We start from the raw sequence: 22,509 nt of genomic DNA, 5'->3' as shown, positions 1-22,509 counted from the left end.
ATGTTCCACAAGATTGCAGTAAATTCCAATGATACATAAACTGGAGGATCCAAGTTGTAGCTGGCAAAAGTTAAATGGTATTACATATTACAGTGATGCTAAATTTCACTGGTAATCTAATTGAAGACAATTTCATTAACTTTCTCACAAAATGACGGCTTTTCTGGATGACACTTCACTGGCAAACGTCCATTGTTCAGGAGTCGTCGTTGTAATTAAGAACAAAATATTGCAAGTATATAAATATTGAGCCTAACGTCTGTGGTCGGAAAGTTATTAGAGACTATACTATGGGATAAGATATACATGCATTTAGATGGACAGGGGCTGATTAGAGATAGTCAACATGGTTTTGCACCTGGGAGGTCGTGTCTCACAAATCTGAGACACAAATCTTCAGATGTGAAGATGTGACCAAAACGGTTGACGAGGGCAGAGCTGTAGAGGTTAGATCCCGTGGGATCCAAGGAGAGATAGCTGAATGGATAGAAATTGGCATAATGGAAGGAAGCAGAGTGTGATGGTGGAAGGTTGTTTTTCGGCCTGGAAGCCTGTGACTCAAGGTTCTGTGCTGGGCCCATTGCTGTTTGTCATCTATATCAATGATTTGGATGAGAACGTACGTACATGATTTGCAAGTTTGCAGATGACACAAAGGTGGGTGGTATTGTAGATAGAGAAGATGGTTGTTCAAAATTGCAGTAGGATTTTGATCGGTTGGTCAGGTGGGCTGAGGAATGGTTGATGGAATTTAATACAGAGAAACATGAGGTGTTGCATATTGGGAAGTCTAACATGGGCAGGAGCTACACAGTGAATGGTGGGGTTCTGGGAAGTGTGTAGAGCAGAGGGAACTAGAAGTGTAGGTACATAGTTCCTTGAAGAGGAGTCAAAGGTAGATAGGGTGGTCAACAAGGCTTTCGGCACATTAGCCTTCGGTCAGAATATTTAGTACAGAGGTTGGGAGGTCATGCTCAGTTACACAAGACACTGTGGAGCTTATATTTGGAGTATTGTATTTAATTTAAGTCACCCTGTTATAGGAAAGATGTTGTCAAGTTAGAAAGGGTGCAGAGGAGATTTACGAGGATGTTGCCAAGACTCGAGGGCTCAAGCTAAAGGGAGTGGTTGAACAGGTAGGACTTTATTCCTTGGAGCACAGGAGGGTGAGGGGTGTGTTGGAAGGAACTGCAGATGCTAGTTTAAACCAAAGATAGACACAAAAAGCTGGAATGATTCAGCGGGACAGACTGTATCTCTGGAGAGAAGGAATGGGTGACGTTTTGGGTCGAGACGCTTCTTCAGACTGGTTAGGGGTAAGGGAAGTGACACACATGGATGATGATGTGGAGAGATAAAGGACAGTGAATAAAAGATGCGCAAAAAAGTAACGATGATAAAGCAAACAGGCCATTGTTAGCTGTATGTAGGGGAAAATGAGAAGCTAGTGCAATTTGGGTGGGGGAGGGAGAGAGAGAGAGATGGAATGCCGGGGCTACCTGAAGTGAGAGAAATCAATATTCATACCGCTGGGCTGTAAGCTGCCCAAGGAAAATATGAAATGCTGTTCCTCCAATTTGTGTTTAGCCTCACTGACAATGGAGGAGACCAAACACAGAAAGGTCTGTGCAGGAATGGGAAGGAGAAGTGTCCTGCAACTGAGAGATCAGGTAGGTTCAGGCGGGCTGAGTGAAGGTGTTCTGTGAAACGATCGCCCAGTCTATGTTTGGTCTCGCCGATGTACGAGTCCACATCTTGAACAACGGATACAGTGGATTGGAGATCTAGTACAGTATTACATTGCAGTAGTTGCAGATGGTCCAAGTAAATTTGAGTGCACGATGAAAATTGGTGGTGAAGTTGATGAAGCCCATGAGTTCTGCATGAGTGCAGGAGGTAGCACCGATGCAGTCATCAATGTAACGGAGATAGAGTTCGGGGATAGGGCCAGTGTACGCCTGGAACATTGTTCAAAGTTCAGGTAGGCATAGCTGGGGCCCATGCGGGTGCTCATAGCTATGCCTTGGACTTGGAGGAAGTGGAAGGAGTCAAAGGGTAAGTGGTTATTTTCCAAGTAATAATCACCTCTTACCTTTCTTCCTCTTTTCTGTCTCAAGTCTCTCCTAATTTTCTCTCCATCTATTTCCCTCCTGCCCTGATTTAATTCTCAACTTCTGTGTCCTATTTCTTTTAACTTAGTTCTTTACATTGCTGCTTGGGCTACTTGCTGCACCTGGTTTTAACCCCCCTCCCCACCCCATCCTCTTTTAAAAATGACATGGGTGATTTCCTTCTCATTAGGAGGTCACTACATAATGTTTGAAAATACATCTATTAAGTACCATGGAACGTTTTACTTAATGTACTTAGCAACCAAAGTTAAAATGGTGCCACAGAGGAAATTTGAGTGTTGTGCTAGAATTTCAGTCTTTGAAATGCTACCTGAAAAAAATAGCTTTACACGTATAAACATGTACACTTCCCTTTGTAATCTACCACCTCTACAGGCATTTGAGCTGGAAATTGAGGAGAGAGGATAAAAGTTTGGAATTGATTGGAAGTGTGGCCAAAGAGATGGTGGGGATGAGTTATTTGGCAAAATGTTCTGGGTGGGTTATTTGGTAAATGATTTGAGAAGTTTGGTATGGCTTATAATTAGACGGGATATCTCGGAATGGGTAATATAGCCATGGATGTACGTATACAGCACAGAAATAGGCCCTTTGGCGAGATACATCCCATGCTGACCAAAATACTCAACAAAGCTAGTCCCATTTGCCCTTGTTTAACCAATATCCTAAACTTTTCTTATCAGTGTATTTGTTCAAATGTCTTATAAATGTTGTTATTGTACCTGCCTTAACTGCCTCACCTGGCAGCTCTTTCCATATACCCACCAGCCTCTGTATGGAAAAGTTGGTAGGTTCCTATTAAATCTTTCCCTTCTCACCTTAAATGTATGTCCTCTAGTTCTTAATTTTCCCAACCCTGGGACAAATGATTTTATGCACCTCTATGAGATCAACCTTAGGCTCCAGTCTGCTAAGGAAATGTCCTAGTTTGCCCAACCTCTCGCTATAACTCAACCCTCGAGTCCTGACAACATCCTCACAAATCTTCTCTACACCTTTTCCAGGTTAATAGCATCTTTCCTGCAGGCTGGTGAGCCAGTGAATAGAAATAATTGAGCAGGCAGCAAAATGTTGATTATAATCGAACAGCACTTGTTGCAGAAGATCTTCAAAAAGCTCATTGCAGTAATTTAAAACTAATCATGTATTCTCCTCATAGCTTTTTCAAATGTGGCAGAGCAGAAAGCACTAGAAGATTAAAACTCAATTATCACATTTGTAAATGTGAATAATATTGACACATCTTGAAAATTTGTAACATTGAAATACTGCAGTTGCTGGAAATACTGAAGTAACATCATGCAATGTCAGAAATATTAAACAGATTGGGTAGCATCCACAGAAAGCAGAACAGAATATTTCAGAATTGGAACTTGGAAAAGAATGAAGTAAAAGAGGATTGTAAAGCTATTTCTGAAGGTGGGATAAATGGGAGAAGACAAATCAAATCTGAAATGTCAGAAGAGAGAAAAAGCATGAGACACCAGAAATTCAAGAATGTCAGGGGGCAGAAATTAGCAGAGTTGTTATTACTAAAGAGAAGTTGCTTTAGAAGCTGAAATATCTGAACCTGGGTAAGTCAATTGGATTGCACCGCAGGGTTCTGAAAGTGGTAGGGTTGTGATTATGGAGGCATTGTGATTGTGTCCCGGGGAGCTGCGAGCGCGGCGGGAGTACCCCGAGGAGCCGGATGGCGAGGCCTGTCTGGGCCGAAGGAGCCTCAGCAGTGGCAGCAGTGGGAGCCTCAGCGGCAACAAAGAAACATAGAAAATAGGTGCAGGAGTAGGCCATTCGGCCCTTTGAGCCTGCACCGCCATTCAATATGATCATGGCTGATCATCCAACTCAGTATCCTGTACCTACCTTCTCTCCATACCCCCGATCCCTTTAGCAACAAGGACCACATCTAACTCCCTCTTAAATATAGCCAATGAACTGTCCTCAACTACCTTCTGTGGCAGAGAATTCCAGAGATTCACCACTCTCTGTGTGAAAAATGGTTTTCTCATCTCGGTCCTAAAAGACTTCCCCCTTATCCTTAAACTGTGACCCCTTGGTCTGGACTTCCCCAACATCGGGAACAATCTTCCTGCATCTAGCCTGTACACCACTAAATAATTTTGTAAGTTTCTATAAGATCCCCCCTCAATCTTCTAAATTCTAAAATTCTAGCGAGTACAAGCCGAGTCTATCCAGTCTTTCTTCATATGAAAGTCCTGCCATCCTAGGAATCAGTCTGGTGAACCTTCTCTGTACTCCCTCTATGGCAAGCATGTCTTTCCTCAGATTAGGAGACCAAAACTGTACACAATACTCCAATACTCACCAAGGCCCAGTAAAACTGCAGTAGAACCTCCCTGCTCCTATACTCAAATCCTTTTGCTATGAATGCTAACATACCATTCGCTTTCTTCACTGCCTGCAGCACCTGCATGCCTACTTTCAATGACTGGTGTACCATGACACCCAGGTCTCGTTGCATCTCCCCTTTTCCTAATCGGCCACCATTCAGATAATAATCTACTTTCCTGTTCTTGCCACCAAAGTGGATAACCTCACATGTATCCACATTATACTGCATCTGCCATGCATTTGCCCACTCACCCAACCTATCTAAGTCACCTTGTAGCCTCCTAGCATCCTCCTCACAGCTAACACTGCCCCCCAGCTTCGTGTCATCTGCAAACTTGGAGATGTTGCATTCAATTCCCTCGTCCAAATCATTAATATATATTGTAAATAGCTGGGGTCCCAGCACTGAGCCTTGCGGTACCCCACTAGTCACTGCCTGCCAACGTGGGCCTCGGCGGCACGGGGACCTCGAGATCGATGAACGTGAGGGGGGAGGGGAAGACAATGGGGACCCGGTGTGGGGGACCACCATTAGGGACAGTGGGAGAACAAAGGGGGACCCGGTGTGGAGGGGTGGGGGGACATTAGTTTAGAATCCTCTGCTCCGGGTACCACTGGGTGGCACCCGTAATGTCCACCTCGCCAGCAGTCTATCTTGTCCCTTCTCTGTTTTTATTATTTTAAGTAAGTACTAGACTCAGCATCACACGGGAGGGCTGGTCCCCCAACGCAATATTCCACCTCTCCACCAATTCCAATATTGGTGGCCAGTGGGGGAGGGGGGGCTTTCTGGAGCGCTAGCATGGGTGTTGTGGGCTGAAGGGACTGGTTTCCAGAGGGCTAGTATGGACATTGTGGGCTGAATGGATTCTTGGGCTGGCGGCTCAGTCACTCAAGCCTGTTGTGCTGGCAGCTCACTCACTCACGGCTGGTGGGCTGGCAGTTGACTCATGGCTATTCCTTGAAACTCCATTTTAAGCAGGGTGCAAGGCCACCAAATTCAAGTGCAGTTTCATACCATTTCAAGCAGGGGGCAAGGCCACTAAAGACAGCGAATCGTGACCTCTTCCTCCCCCATCTTGTAGAGACTGAGCCACGACCACACTTCCAGGTTTTATAATCCCTCCCGCTCCCACCAGAAGGGGCGTGGCCTTCATGGCGTGATTGACAGGAGAGAAAATCTGGATCGGGCTGGGTCGGACCGTTTCCGGTCCCTCCCTCCAAAAATTGTGTCCGGTTGGAGATCTCCGCCGGCCATCCAGAGCCTCCCGCAGCTACAGTAAAGATGCGATGGCACAGGAAGGGGCGGACCGTCCCGCGGAGTGCCAGTAGAAGTGACTAATACGCGCGGCGCTGAATGGCAGGGGAGGCAATTGATCTGCACACGCGCGGTTTTTAAGATTTTTAAATCTTGATAACTCTTACCAGCTTCCACCGATCGGACAGAAACGGTGCAATCGCAGCACAGGAGAACGGTGAGTAAGCTGGCAAAAAATCATAGCGCTATCGCATACTGTTTTTGCGCAAATAGAATGATTGCCAAACCGGAAGATACAAGATCAGAGTTTTAGTTATGTATAGATAGATTATTGATATCTCTTTGTAGATTTAAGAAATTTTAGTTCAGAACTCACTGAATAATTTGTTGATGATTTATAGAATGATTGGAGTAATACTTGGCCATAAGAATGGAATAATGCAACAATTTGATAAATAAAAGTTGTTGTACATCCAGCTTTAAATGTCACATTTAACCCTGATGATAATTGTGTTGATTCATTATATTGGCTATTTGTTATCCTGTTGAAAATGACTTGTCAACTATAATCCTTCATATATCATTGCCATTAAGTGTGTCAAATATAATTCATTGTTTTACTGCAGAGCTACACATTTATGAATCAGGAACAATTGCAGATTTTAATAGAAAGAATGGATCCTGGCCAGCCAATGGAGGTGAGTGCATCATTATTGGATATCCACTATTATAGAGGATATCAATATTTCCTAAATACTGTTGTGTCACACTGACAGTAGAAGAGTAGTCTAAACAAATTATGCATTCAAAGGTAGACATAAAATGCTGGAGTAACTCAGCGGGACAGGCAGCATCTCTGGAGAAAAGGAATAGGTGATGTTTCATGTCGAGACATTTCTTCAGACTGATGTCAGAGGAGTGGGCGGTACAGAGATAAAATGTAGTTGGAGATAGTAAGACTGGTAGGAGAACTGGGAAGGGGGAGGGGAGGGGATGGAGAGAGGGAAAGTCAGGGCTACTTGAAGTTGAAATTATATGTTCACTTGGCCTCAGCATATATAGTACAATGGACAAGGCACCTGTCTTTTTATTAAGATCGTGCTCTTTTAAGTGTAAATTAACCATTCTATACAGATGGTGGCATAAATGCTGATATTAACAGTTACAGTTAATTTGATTCACTTTGATGAAATAAATTGATTCAACCGAGTTTTCTTTTCAAGGTTCGCCAGGATGCCTTGCACACTCTATGCTGTGCTCCTCCATCTGATGTATTGAACTGTGAATACTGGGGAACTCTTTGCAAATACATTGCTGCAGCTCTTTCAGATCCAGACTCTACATTGAGTGTAATAAGCTAAAATATACTTACAATTTACTATACGCTGAAAGTGCTATTAAATCGGGAATTGTAAGATTTTCATACGTCAACACTGCATTTTTTGATTAATTACTGTAATTTGTGGCATATTTTATAGTATCTATTAGGCTCGTTCTCTTGCTGAAGCAGCTTAAGTGTTACAAACGTACTTTTAAATATATAAAAAATGTGAAAGGTAATGTATGTCTCCACCCCATAATAACAATAAGTTTTCAGAAGTGACAGTGAACTATACCACAACATAATTAAGAAAATAAACACAGAGAAAACTGGAAACACTCAGCAGTTCTGGAAAGGGACAAGGAGCTAATATTTAATGTCGAAGACCTTTCTTTAGAACTATGAAATTGAGAATGAAAATTCGTTTTGAGTTGCATTAAGAGCGGGTACAGTTGGATGGAACAAAGGGAATATTTCTGATTATGATGAAGCCAATGTTCTCTGGGTGAATTAACATTTACACATTGGTCTGGTTAACAGGTTAATGAGAGCAGTTAGAGAAAGCAAATGAAGGGATGTGTTAAAGCTTTGAAAAACAGGTTGGAACCGTTTGTGAAACCTGAAGTCAAACACACTAGAAATGTAGACATAAGAAACTGAAGATAATAATAATAATAATAATAATACATTTTATTTATGGGCGCCTTTCAAGAGTCTCAAGGACACCTTACAAAAATTTAGCAAGTAGAGGAAAAACATGTAAGCGGAATGAAATAAATAGTGGAGACATGACTAGTACACAAATTAAAGACAGAATTCAATTCAAAACACAATATGAGGCAATTCAAGCACAGATGAAAAGAGAGGGGGACATGGGACTAAGGATAGGCAGAGGTGAAGAGATGGGTCTTGAGGCGGGACTGGAAGATGGTGAGGGATATGGAATTGCAGATCAGTTGGGGGAGGGAGTTCCAGAGCCTGGGAGCTGCCCTTGAGAAGGCTCTGTCCCCAAAACTGCGGAGGTTGGACTTGTGGATGGAGAGGAGACCGGCTGATGTGGATCTGAGGGACCGTGAGGGTTGGTAGGGGGAGAGGAGGTCAGTGAGATATGGGGGGGGGTCAGATGGTGGAGGGCTTTGTAGGTGAGGACCAGGATTTTGTAGGTGATCCGGTGGGAGATGGGAAACCAGTGAAGTTGTTTGAGGACTGGAGTGATGTGATGCCAGGATTTGGTGTGGGTGATGAGTCGGGCGGCTGCGTTCTGGACCAGTTGGAGTCAGTTGATGTAGGTGGAGCTGATGCCAAGGAGAAGTGAGTTGCAGTAATCTTGTGCAAAAAAGTGCCTGGATGATCTCAGTGAGTCAGGCAGCATCAGTAGAGGGAATGAAAAAATTACATTTCATGTCACGATTTTTCTTTAAAAACACTAGATATTTCGATAGTAAGTGAAAATTTTAATATTAGAAATTGGCATCTTCAGCAATCACAATTTCCTATCACATATATTGGTTTGATAGAGTTTTTTTTAAACAATGTTCATAAAAACATATTTGCACAATGCCCACAAAACAAACTTTGCACAGAAAAATCAATTGGCATTACTGTAGTGTTTACCGTCTTTAGTGCATGTTTGTGCAGTGTTGTTACTCTGACGCCCATCTTACCAAAATCTTGTTGAAGCATTGTAATGGCCTAATGTGTTTTTGTCAAAATGTTCAACCATATTTAATCTGAAGCACACCTGAAACAAACTTCTAGTAATGTTGAAAGCTCAAACTGAGCTTTATTTAGCATTAGATACATCACTTTGCAATTATAAGCATAACTCTCTCTCTTGAATAAACAGACACAATCAGTGATCCCAGTTATCATAGTAGCAAGATATTTCATCAGGTTGCTGCTCAAAATTAGGTGGCTAGAGGTGCCAGAGGAAATATGCAAAAGAAAACTGATTTTACATTAATCAGATCAGGAAACAAAAACAAGAGAAATATGTAGCACTGATGGCAAGAGTTATCTGTAAGGATTTGAGAGACCTCATTTGAATCACTATCAAATGCCCTCACAAGTGTGTTTGTAAAATTTGAATTTCACAAACATTGCAGCTTGCACTCTTTGGCATAAGTGTTTCTTTTGACTGTGGCAAAGTTGCAGTGAACGGCAAGGTGTCATGGGGCATAGTTCAACAGAGGCAGCCGAAGAGCATCCTCTGGCAAGACTTCTGAGTGAGGATGACCCTGACTTTGACATTGTGTAAAGTGGTATTGCATAAGTAAGCGCAGAGCACTGTTTTGGAAATGATGCTGATGAATTTAGTTTTATTTGTTTCAAAACTTTCTGGAAAAAGTGCAGTGAAAGTGACTATTGCTAGAAAAATGATGCAGCTTTCTTGGCCCACATCTTTAACTTGCGAATGTTGTCATGTTATCATTGTCTAGTGGTCAAAAGTAAATTTGAAGTATTCATTTTTGGAAGGTATAATTTATTAAAGTATTACATGTAAAGAAAAGATGTGGAATACATAAAAAAAAATAATGTCTCATTTTCTTTAGGATAAAGGCCTTCGGTTCTATGCAAAAACATTCTCATCATCAACATTTAGCATTTCAAGGGAAATCTACACATGCCTGGGTATGGATTAAACATTTATTGCAATTTTTTTGAGAGAATTGATCCCATGTAGAAATATGTAACCCATCTGAGATTATTAATGTATTGTATATTTCTTGGAAATACTTCTTGAAATCATCTGGAAGCCAATTTAATGTTAACGAGCTAATGCACCAGCATCACAAAACTATTGTATCATTTGGTGCTCAACTGAATTGGAATTGAACAGATTAAATAATTTAGTATGTTTTTATTGTTCCAATTTGATTGTCTACATATGTTGGTCAACTTTAGGATGTTCAGTGTAATTTATTATTTCATTCTAATTGCAGATACACATTAACTGATTAGTTGAAGCAATTGCACATTCCCATAATTTGCTTTTCACATTTTCTGTAAGTTAAAAAACATACATTGTTAAGGGATGCATTAGTGATGTGATGCTGGGTGCCATGATTGTACATATCGAAATTGACCTTGGGCTAGAAATAGAATTGCATTGCAGAACCTCTGGGCACAATGTGACTATTTCATTAGAAAACTAATGCACCATGTAAGAACAAGAGGAGGAAATTATTAAATTGTTTGTCTAACAGTCAGTACTAGACAAATAAATTATTTCCCAATGATTATTGGGAAGTCCAATATTTTAGGAACCAATGTAAAGCATTCCATAGACCTCGACTCTATGCTTTTGCATCTTTCTATGAATTATCACAACCTGAACCGGAGCGTTTGGAAATTATTGCAATAATTACCCCTAGAATGATCACCATTGACCTATTTATGACATTATTTAGCTCAATTTGGTTTCCTCCGTAACATTGCTTGCCCGTATCTGTGCTTTAACTCACTTGAAACCCTGATCCAAATTTTTATTATCGCCATATTTAACAATTTGCTTATCCTCCTCTGGTTACTCTCCAAGTCATGTGGTTAACAAAAGCATTATATATTGCATTCAATCCTGTTCACTTTACTTTCATTGGTTCCTAGTTAAGTCACAATACTTAAAAAAATAAGTTGAATCATTTTCAGATATTTATGGCCTTTTTCTTTTTGAGTTTTTATCTACAATAATGTAGAAGGAGGGCTTTTGGCCCACCTGGATCATGTCAGCAGAAGATTCGTGGTAGCCCCTTTTACCCTTGCATTATTTTCTTCTATCCCTGTAACTTATTCTGTATCGCATGTCCATTAACTCCCCTTTTAATAATGTTTTACTAATTTTCCTTCCCTAAAGTGTAATTTTCAGTAAAGCATATAAAGTACTGGAGTAATACAGCAGGTAGACAAAAATGCTGGAGAAACTCAGCGGGTGAAGCAGCATCTAGGGAGCGAAGGAATAGGCGACGTTTCGGGTTGAGACCCTACTTCAGATGTCGGGGGGGTGGGAGAAAGGAAGGAAGAGATGGAGACAGTAGGCTTGTGGGAGAGCTGGGAAGGGGAGGGGGACGAGGGAGAAATCGAGGACTACCTGAAATTGGAGAAGACAATGTTCATACCGCTGGGGTGTAAACTACCCAAGTGAAATATGAGGTGCTATTCCTCCAATTTGCGCTGGGCCTCACTCTGGCAATGGAGGAGGCCCAGGACAGAAAGGTCAGATTCGGAATTAGGGGGGGGTGGGAGATCAGGTTGGTTATTGCGAACTGAGTGGAGGTGTTGGGCGAAGCGATCGCCAAGCCTGCACTTGGTCTCACCGATGTAGAGCAGTTTACATCTGGAACAGCGGATGCAGTAGATGAGGTTGGAACAGGTGCATGCGAACCTCTGCCTCACCTGGAACGACTGCTTGGGTCCTTGGATGGAGTCGAGAGGGGAGGTAAAGCGACAAGTGTAGCATTTACTGCGGTTGCAAGGGAAAGTACCAGGGGAGGGGGTGGCTTGGGTGGGAAGGGACGAATTGACCAGGGAGTTACGGAGGAAACGGTCTCTGCGGAAAGCAGAAAGGGGAGGAGATGGGAAGATGGGGCCAGTGGTGGGATCCCTTTGGAGGTGGCGAAAATGTCGGAGGATTATATATTGCGTGCAACGGCTGGTAGGGTGGAAGGTGAGGACAAGGAGACTCTGTCCTTGTTACGAGTAGGGGAAAGGGGAGTAAGTGCTGAGCTACGGGATATAGAGTAGACCCTGGTGCGAGCCTCATCTATAATAGAAGAGGGGAACCCCCGTTCCCTAAAGAATGATCTGGAACACCTCATCCTGGGTGCAGATGCGGCGTAGACGGAGGAATTGGGAGTAGGGGATGGAGTCCTTACAGGAAGCAGGGTGGGAAGAAGTGTAGTCCAGATAGCCATGGGAGTCAGTGGGTTTGTAGTAGATATCGGTCAGTAGTCTGTTACCTGCGATGGAGATGGTGAGGTCGAGAAATGGTGGGGAGATGTCGGAAATGGTCCAGGTGAATTTGAGTGCCAAATGGAAGTTAGTGGTGAAATGGATGAAGTCAGTGAGTTCTGCATGGATGCAGGAGGTAGCACCAATACAGTCGTCAATGTAGCGGAGGTAGAGTTCGGGGATAGGACCACGATACGCCTTCAACAAGGATCATTCGACGTACCCTACAAAGAGACAAGCACAGCTGGGGCCCATGCGTGTGCCCATTTCTACGCCTTGGATTTGGAGGAAATTGGAGGAGTCAAAGAAAAGGTTGTTGAGGGTAAGGACCAGCTCTGCTAGGTGGAGGAGGGTATTAGTAGACGGGGAGTGGTTGGTTACATAGAAACATAGAAAATAGGTGCAGGAGGAGGCCATTCGGCCCTTCGAGCCAGCACCGCCATTCATTGTAATCATGGCTGATCATCTCCAATCAATAACCCATGCCTGCCTTCTCCCCATATCCCTTGATTCCACTGGCCCCTACTGCTCTACCTAACACTCTCTTAAATCCATCCAGTGATTTGGCCTCCACTGCCCTCTATGGCAGGGAATTCCACAAATTCACAACTCTCTGGGTGAAAAAGTTTTTTCTCACCTCAGTCTTAAATGGCCTCCCCTTTATTCTAAGACTGTGTCCCCTGGTTCTGGACTCGCCCAACATTGGGAACATTTTTCCTGCATCTAGCTTGTCCAGTCCTTTTATAATTGTATGTTTCTGTAAGACTCCCCCTCATCCTTCTAAACTCCAGTGAATATAAGCCTAGTCTTTTCAACCTTTCCTCATATGACAGTCCTGCCATCCCAGGGATCAATCTCGTGAACCTACGCTGCACTACCCCAATCACAAGGATGTCCTTCCTCAAATTAGGAGACCAAAACTGTACACAATACTCCAGATATGGTCTTACCAGACCGGTTCTACGGTCGAGGAAGAAACGGAGGGCTTTAAGACCCTCCTGGTGGGGGATGGAGGTATAGAGTGACTGGACATCCATAGTGAAGATGAAGGAGTGGGGGCCTGGAAAACGGAAGTCATGGAGGAGACGAAGAGCGTGTGAAGTGTCTTGGACATAGGTGGAGAGGGATTTGTCCCGAGGGGATAGGATGGAGTCGAGGTATGTGGAAATAGGTTCGGTGGGACATGAACAAGCAGAAACAATGGGTCTGCCAGGACAGTCAGGTTTGTGGATTTTGGGGAAAAGATAAAATCGTGGCGTGCGGGGCTGGGGAACGATGAGGTTGGAGGTTTGGGAGGGCAGGGAGCCGGAAGCGATGAAGCCAGTGATGATGCTTGAGATAATGGCCCGGTGCTCGTCTGTGGGGTCATGGTCCAAGGATAAGTAGGAGGAGGTGTCTGAGAGTTGGCGCCTGGCCTCAGATTGGTAGAGGTCAGAGCGCCAGACTACCATGGCACCTCCCTTGTTGGCAGGTTTGATCACCCAGTCGGATTGTTGTATACTTGAATGCCTGCAAATTTTCATTAGAAGCCCAGTGTGAAAATCTTTGTACAATGAGTAATTAAAATATGTTCACAGTAAATTTTCCAGAATGTGTTATTCAAAATAATTCTGAAGAGTCTGCACTTCAATTACTTAATTAGTGAACTAAAGAAATGAATATATGAGATTCTGTCTACAATTTGTATCAACCAATTGAGTAAATGTATTGTGTTCAAAGTTGCGAAATATGTCCCTTTATACCTTCATAATGCTGTAAAAAATATATTTCTTACAAAATTATTGTGTTTCCAATAATTTGCTGAGATTTACCTCACAATGAATTTTATAAAAATATCTGGTTAATTAAAACCCCTTTCTGCTTATCTCACCACAGTACAATAGTATAGTTTTCTTAGTGTTTTATTCTGTTAGGACTCCAACTTAATCGTTTACAATCCTATTAATTACAATAAATAAATAGATAAGTTGGATCATTTGTACTCTGCTGATAGTTGGTGTTTACTGGAACCATTTATTTAATTTCATTTTGTTTTGCTTTTTATTTTTTCTATTTTATTGTTTAAAGATATCCATTGTCTGTTAAATAACGCTACAGTGATGTAACTCAGGTTGAACAGTTATGTCCTTAACTGTTTTGTTCTTTATTTAATCTTTGTTAGTTGCGCCCTATTTTTTGTATATCTTTATCAAAATAACCTCTTATTCCCTGTATCACTCCTGTGAGTATCATTTTGCACTTCCATCAGCAACCTAATAACAGAAAAAACCCCTCAAAATGCCAAGGTAAACAATTTGACTATTATGCTTGTCAATCATCTCACCCAATAATTCCAACATTACAAGGAATGGAGGTGATGGCATGTTAAGCAAGCAAATAGGTTTTGAAAACCTTTTAAGTGCTCAGGTGTGGATCCCACGGCATGTTTTTTTGAAATGCAAATGCAAAGCTTCTTTGGAGACATAAGGCACTGCAGATGCTGGTTTACGAAAACAAACGACACACATTGCTGGAGTTACTTGGTGGGCCAGGCATTTCAGGAGAACATGAATAGGTGATGTTTTGGATCAGGACCCTGCAGACTGTGGTGTGAGTGGAGAGAAAGCTGGATGAGAGTTTGGGGCAGCACATAACCTGGCAAGTGTGTACAGGTGACAGCGGTCAGGGGAGTAGGTTCTGATAGGCATATGGTGGGACAAAGAGCAGAGAAGAAAAGACAAGTAATATGAGATAAGGTAAGAAGAGGTGCGAATTATGAAGGCAGAAGAAGGAATGTAGGTGGAAGGGGAGAAATCATTGCGAATCCAGGTGGGACATGGACGAGAGAGGGAAGAGGGGCTGGAGAGAAAGGGGGAGGATTGTTAGTAGGTTAGCTATCTTAAATTGGAGGATTCAATGTTCATTCCGTTACATTGAATGAACAATGTAAGCTACCCAACCCGTTTAGTTTTTTTATCTTTTGGCATAACAGAACTAAAAGGCACTTTTCATGCAGAGAATGCAGGCACTCTTTTGTCAGCAGTACCTGTCTATTCCCTCCAGCAGGGCTAGACGTGGAACGTGGAATTGTTAGTCTTGACGTACACCCAGCTACCAGCCTGTTTTGTAGCTGGTATATTCTAATCTAGTTCAATTAATGACATTTTATGAGTAAGTTATGGATATATCAAAACATAGAAAATAGGTGCAGGAGTAGGCCATTCGCCCCTTCGTTCCAGCACAGCCATTCAATATGATCATGGCTGATAATCCAAAATCAGAACCCCGTTTATACTTTTCCCCCCAAATCCCTTGATTCCTTTAGCCCTAAGGGCTAAATCTATCTCTCTCTTGAAAACATCCAGTGAATTGGCCTCCACCGCCTTCTGTGGCAGAGAATTCCACAGATTCAAAACTCTCCGGGTTAAAAAGATTTTCCTTATCTTGGTCCTAAATGGCCTACCCCTTATTTTTAAACTGTGACCCCTGTTTCTGGACTCCCCCAACATTGAGAACATTTATCCTGCATCTAGCCTGTCCAAAGCTTTAAGAATTTTATATGTGTAAACAACTGAGTCACATAATCTAAGATCCAAGATCATCTTTAATCAGCATTCAAACTATAGCGGTACAGCAGGTTGTTAGTTGTCAGAGCATCATAACCGCTTCCAAGACTGATCAGTACAGGAAGTGGGTGTTAATATAAATGGTACAGAAGGGTGGGGTTAGTGATGCTAGTCTACTATGATTGGTTGTCATGCATAAACCAATCTACAATATGTTTCTATAAGATTCCCTCTCATCCTTCTAAATTCCAGTGAATACAAGCCCAGTCGACCCACTCTTATAACATGGTATGTCAGTCCCGCCATCCCGGGAATTAACCTGGTGAACCTACGCTGCACTCCCTCAATAGCAAAATGTCCTTCCTCAAATTAGGAGACCAAAACTGCACACTACACTCCAGGTGCGGTCTCACTAGGGCCCTGTACAACTGCAGTATGTCCAGTGAAGGCCAACATGCCATTAGCTTTCTTCACTGCCTGTTGTACCTGCATGCTTACTTTCACTGACTGAACTTCCAATACTGGGCCTTCCAACACTCCCAATACTGGGCCTGTTGGGATTTCTTGTGTTTTAGATGGAAGAATCTCACCTTCCATCCTTTTTGACAAATCTTTTAATATCCAGAAACTTTCCTGATAGCCCACATTTTCACTTTCGCTTCACACTTTCACTTCAATGGCCTGAAACAATGTCCCCTTTAACGTTTCATTCATAATTTTTAATTTAACTAAAATTTGAAATATCGCCATGTGGTTTACTAGTATGTTTAGCTTTAATAATTTTCTTCATAATATATAGGTAATATATTGATTGCAATTCTATATATTTTCTTGTAGCCAAGCATTTGGAATCCTGCTTTACTTCACAGAAAATGCCAGTTTCCACTCTTTCCGTTGGCATGGATATAACAAGTCCTGATGCTGTACAGATACTTAAAAAGGTAGCATTTCTGGTGCAGGTTGAATGCCTGTATTTAACAGTAGTTGTAATTTAGTGGAAGTTTTTTTTAAATAATAAAATATTATTGTATTTACAGTTTCGTCTTCTTAATGAGTTTCAGAAAGAAGTTCCATCCTTCTGGATTCGTCATCCAGAGAAGTATATATTTAAAACAAATGATATTGCAGTTCAGACGAAATGCGAGACTTTTTAGACCATGTCTTGTTTAATTAGATGCTTAATAATTAAAATTAACCATCTATCATACAGTGGATAGCAGTATACTTAATTATATCTGAATAAAATTTTACCAAGGATACAGTGCCTTCCATAATGTTTGGGACAAAGACCCAACATTTATTTATTTGCCTCTGTACTCCATAATTCTCTATAATAAAGAAAAATTCCCAATCACCTGCCGACAGATAAGAAACACTCTTCAGGAGTCAGGAGTGGATTTGTCAATGACCACTGTCTGCAGAAGACTTCATGAACAGAAATACAGAGGCTACACTGCAAGATGCAAACCACTGGTTAGCTGCAAAAATAGGATGGCCAGGTTACAGATTGCCAAGAAGTACTTAAAAGAGCAACCACAGTTCTGGAAAAAGGTCTTGTGGACAGATGAGACGAAGATTAACTTATATCAGAGTGATGGCAAGAGCAAAGTATGGAGGAGAGAAGGAACTGCCCAAGATCCAAAGCATACCACCTCATTTGTGAAACATGATGGTGGGGGTGTTATGGCCTGGGCATGTATGGCTGCTGAAGGTACTGGCTCACTTATCTTCATTGATGATACAACTGTTGATGGTAGTAGCATGATGAATTCTGAAGTGTATAGACACATCCTATCTGCTCAAGTTCAAACAAATGCCTCAAAACTCATTGGCTGGCGGTTCATTCTATAGCAAGCCAATGATCCCAAAGATACTGCCAAAGCAACAAAGAAGTTTTTTCAAAGCTAAAAAATGGTCAATTCTTGAGTGGTCAAGTCAATCACCCGATCTGAACCCAATTGAACATGCTTTTTATATGCTGAAGAGAAAAACTGAATTGGACTAGCCCCCAAAACAAGCATCAGCTAAAGATGGCTGCAATACAGGCCTGGCAGAGCATCACCAGAAAAGACACCCAGCAGCTGTTGATGTCCATGAATCACAGACTTCAAGCAGTCATTGGATATGCAACAAAATACTGCAAAGGATATGCAACAAAATACTAAACATGACTACTTTCATTTACATGACATCGCTGTGTCCCAAACATTATGATGCCCTGAAATGTGGGGACTATGTATAAACACAGCTGTAATTTCTACATGGTGAAACCAAAATGTATAAAAATGGCCTTTATTAAACTAATTTAACCACATGTGATTTTTTTCTATTGTAAATCTCAAATTGTGTAGTACAGAGGCAAATAAATAAATGATGAGTTTTTGTCCCAAACATTATGGAGGGCACTGTATTCTGACCGATAAAAAAACATTGAAATATTCTGCTTGTGGAAACTTTCTGAAAATATTGCTTGATGTGTCACGTACGAAAAAAATGGGGTGAATAATATTGTATGTTTTTCACAGCTAAGTAGTTGTAAATATTTGATGTTTAATTTTCTACAGGTTTATGGAGGAGATAGTGGAAAGCACTCTGTCATTGCTGTCAGTAACACATGAACAGAGTCTTAATACTGACACCCTAGACCGTGCACTGGAACCTGTCTATTTCCTGGCACTGCTGGATATAAAAGCCTCCTGGTTCAAGAAATGGATGGTAAAATTAATGTATAAAAGATGTTTTTTGAAAATGCACAGTGAACTTTCAAATGTAGAATTAATGTGAAGGGAGTGAAATGTCGACAAATTACGAATCATGGAATTTTTGAAGGCACAATATTTTATCAGTTTACTGTGCAAACTTAATTAGATTTTGATTACTGTTACTAGACATTGTAGTTGCATTATTTTGCCTTATTAATAGGAACAATATAATACATTGCAGCCTCCTTCTTGGGTGCAATTTAATCACAGGCTTTTTCACTCTATGTCAGTCAGAGTCTTATTTGGCAGCTCTATGGTTCTGTGCTAGCCAATTAGTTTGACTTAGGATGAACATTTGTCTGGGCTCACAGCAGATTGTATGGGCAGAAATGTCAAATTAGTTAGAAGACAATGGAGAAAAAGAACTTGTGGAAAAACTAAGCAACTTCTAAGCTGTATTGGAAAGTGAAATTACAAGTGTTCATATGAATGGCCCTGACCTTTCAGTTGCTTGTCAGTTTAATTACCAACCTACTCCCACTTTAACTTCTCTGCCTTTGGACTTTTTACTTATTTTCAAAAATCGCGACATAAATAAGCGAGTTTGGTATTCCGAAAAATGCAAGGAATCATGGGATTTGTCAAAGGTCACTCATGATAAACATTCTCAACAGCTGTGCCAATGCATGAATACAGACCTGCGTTTCATCCGTAGTCAGGATCGAACCCGGGTCTCCGGCGCTGCAAGCGTTGAATTGCTACTGGACGATCCTCGTCCCCTACCGAGTGTCCCATCCCTGTCCAGTGGCAGCCGAAGATGTCCAGTGTGACCCTTATCTGACGGGACACCGGCCCGGAGCAATGGCGGCCTAGGCTTACAGCTAGCGCGGAGAAGAAGCGCTAACCCCAGCTCAACTCTGCCTGTCCCGCCGGGTTAACCGACAGCCCTGGACTGACGGGACAGTGGCCCAGAGCAGTGGCGGCTCAGGCTTACAGCCAGCATGGAGAAGAAGCGCAAACTCCATCTCAACTCTGCCTGTCCTGCCTGGTTAACCGACAGCCCAGGACTGACGGGATACCAGCCTGGAGCAGGGGATTTAGCACTTCTTCTACGCCGCCACTGCTCTGGGCCGGTGTCCCGTCAGACCAGGGTCACCCCGGACATCTTTGGCCGCCGCCGGACAGGGATGGGACACTCGGGAAGGGACGGGGACAGTCCAGTAGCGATTCAACATGCTTGCAGCACCGGATTCGATCCTGACTACGGATGAAACGCATGTCTGTATTCATGCAGCAGCACAGCTGCTGAGAATGTTTATCGTGGGTATGACCTGGGCATGCGCAGTCGGAATACCAAACTTGCTTATTCAAGGAGCAGGATTCCATCTAGCTTGGATGTCTCAAGATTTAACATTAAATACAATAATTTCGGATAGCCCTATAGTTTGTGTCAGTTTTAGATAGTTTCCCTGAATGTTTATAAACTTAAAATGTAAACTGTTTTTCTCTTTCCAAATAATTTACCTGACTTGCTGAACATTTCCTAGATTCTCTGCTATTATTCCCAGCATTTGCAGTGATTTGTTTCTATGATGTTTTGTCTCACAATTTCAGCATTTTTTTCTCTTCTTTTCTCTCTTCCTCTATTTTCATTTATCCCCTTAAACTTCCATATTGTCCTTTAACTCCAATTAACCATCCCATCTCAGCCAGCACCACAATCACCATTCAGTCCCCCATTGGCCTCTTCATGCCTCCACTTCTTAAACTTAAAACTTGCTTGATTTCTAACTTCTCATGTTGCTCTTCAAGTTCTCATGTTGTTTCTTTCTCCCTTGACCTGAATGTTTCAAACATTCTGCTTTTATTTCAAATTTGTATCATCAATGTTATTATTTTCTTTTCAAGATTTACATTACATTGTTCAAACATACTCAAACATACTTACTATTTTGGAATAACATTGTTACCATGTTTAGATGATTTTTAATCTCTGTTAAGTTTCAAGAAAGTTGCTTATACTCTCGGAAGACTGAAGAGTAGTTGGGATTTTGGCTGCAGAAAAAGATAGGGGGTAGGGTATTGACATGGATAGAGAAATGGTTGCTAGACAGAAAGCAAAGAGTAGGAATTAACGGGACATTTTCAGAATAGCAGGCAGTGACTTGTGGGGTGCCCTAAGGCTCAGTGCAGTGACCCTAGATGTTTATAATATACTAGACTAAGTGGGACACATTGGGTCCCAGCATCACACGGGAGGGCTGGTCCCCCAACGCAATATTCCACCTCTCCACCAATTCCAATATAGGTGGCCAGTGACGGGGGGGGGGGGGGGGGGGGGGGGGGCTTTCTGGAGCGCTAGTATGAGTGTTGTAGGCTGAAAGGACTTGTTTCCAGAGGGCTAGTATGGACATTGTGGGCCGAATTGATTCTTGGGCTGGCAGCTCAGTCACTCAAGCCTATTGTGCTGGCAGCTCACTCACTCACGGCTGGAGGGCTCGCAGTTGATTCCATTTCAAGCAGGGAGCAAGGCCAACAAATTCAAGTGCAGTTTCATACCATTTCAAGCAGGGTGCAAGGCTACTAAAGACAGCAAGTCTCCCCCATCTTGCAGAGACTGCGCCACGCCCACACTTCTGGGTTTTATAGTCCCGCTGCAAGGCAGTTTTAGCACGTTCAAACCAAAGGCAACGCAGCATTAGCACGTTCAAACCAAAGGCAAGGCAGCTTTAGAATGTTCAAATCAAAGGCAACGCAGCTTTAGCATGTTCAAACCAAAGGCCACGCAGCTTTAGGACTTTGAAACCAAAGGCAACACAACTTTAGCACTTTCAAACCAAAGGCAACGCAGCTTTAGTACTTTCAAGCCAAAGGCAACGCAGCTTTAGCACTTTCAAGCCAAAGGCAACGCAGCTTTAGCACTTTCAAGCCAAAGGCAACAAAGCTTTAGCACTTTCAAACCAAAACACACTTTTTGCATTTTCAAACTCCATTTTCAAACCACATTAAGGGCACTGACAGGTCAGTAAAACCACTCACAGTTTAGTAGACATGTGTTCAGAGTTATTCACAGCTCGGACTGAGAATTGTGATCTCTCGCTCCCCCATCTTGCAGAGAACTGAGGCACCTCCACACTTTCTGGTTTTATAGCCCCTCCGGAAGGGGCAAGGCCTTCAGGGGGGAGAATCTCAACATTTTTAAAACATTAATAAGTCTTTTATTTTTCATCGATGGGAAATATCCTCTTGTCCTGACCAACGGAGGGGGACTCTGAGTAAGATGGCCAAAAATCACAGCCGTAAGTGGCAACGTTTTTTCTAATATCAATGTACAGTGCAATTGGAAGTGGCCAAGATGAGACTTTTAGTAATATAGATATTAATGATTTAGACGAGGGTATTAAATGTAACATCTCCAAGTTTGCGGATGACACAAAGCTGGGTGGCAGTGTGAGCTGCGAGGAGGATGCTATGAGGCTGCAAGGTGACTAATGTGGATAAATGTGAGGCTATCCATTTTGGTGGCAAGACCAGGAAGGCAGATTATTATCTGAATGGTGTCAGATTAGGAAAAGGGGAGGTGCAACGAGACTTGGGTGTCCTTGTACATCAGTCACTGAAAGTAAGCATGCAAGTACAGCAGGCAGTGAAGAAAGCTGATGGCATAGAGTCGTAGAGTGATACAGGCCCTTTGGCCCAACTTGTCCACACCAGCCAACAATGCCCCATGTTGGCCATCATTGCGAGAGGATTTGAGTTTAGGAGCAAGGAGGTCCTACTGCAGTTCTGCAGGGCCCTGGTGAGTGCATGTGGAGTATTGTGTGCAGTTCCGATCTCCTAATTTGAGGAAGGACATTATTGCTATTGAGGGAGTGCAGCGCAGGTTCACTAGGTTAATTCCCGGGATGGCGGGACTGACATATGATGAAAGATTGGGTTGACTGTATTCACTGGAATTTAGAAGGATGAGAGGGTATCATAGAAACATATAACATTCTTAAAGGCTTGGACAGGCTAGATGCAGGATAAATGTTCCCGATGTTGGGGGAGTCCAGAATGAGGGATCTCAGTTTAAGAATAAGGGGTAGGCACATTTAGGACTGAGATGAGGAAAAACTTTTTCACCCAGAGAGTTGTGAATCTGTGGAATTCTCTGCCGCAGAAGGCAGTGGAGGCCAATTCACTAGATGTTTTCAAGAGTGGAGTTAGATTTAGCTATAGGGGCTAAAAGAATCAAGGAATATGGGGAAAA

The 22,509-nt window shown here is 42.4% G+C and overlaps 1 protein-coding gene across 2 annotated transcripts in view; it reads left to right on the top strand.

The window, feature by feature from the left end:
• tbc1d32 (TBC1 domain family member 32) overlaps nucleotides 1-22,509 on the top strand; it is a 150,212-nt gene that overhangs the window by 13,902 nt on the left and 113,801 nt on the right. For both annotated transcript variants that reach the window (XM_033021187.1, XM_033021186.1), the window contains exons 5-10: nucleotides 6,369-6,440; nucleotides 6,966-7,091; nucleotides 9,616-9,694; nucleotides 16,393-16,496; nucleotides 16,593-16,654; nucleotides 18,120-18,270. In XM_033021187.1, coding sequence (XP_032877078.1) covers nucleotides 6,369-6,440; nucleotides 6,966-7,091; nucleotides 9,616-9,694; nucleotides 16,393-16,496; nucleotides 16,593-16,654; nucleotides 18,120-18,270 — 594 coding nt within the window. The remainder of the gene's footprint in view (nucleotides 1-6,368; nucleotides 6,441-6,965; nucleotides 7,092-9,615; nucleotides 9,695-16,392; nucleotides 16,497-16,592; nucleotides 16,655-18,119; nucleotides 18,271-22,509) is intronic.

This window comes from Amblyraja radiata, chromosome 5, assembly GCF_010909765.2.
Source record: "Amblyraja radiata isolate CabotCenter1 chromosome 5, sAmbRad1.1.pri, whole genome shotgun sequence".
Classification (NCBI taxonomy): domain Eukaryota; kingdom Metazoa; phylum Chordata; class Chondrichthyes; order Rajiformes; family Rajidae; genus Amblyraja; species Amblyraja radiata.
This window is presented reverse-complemented; position numbering and strand designations above follow the sequence as displayed.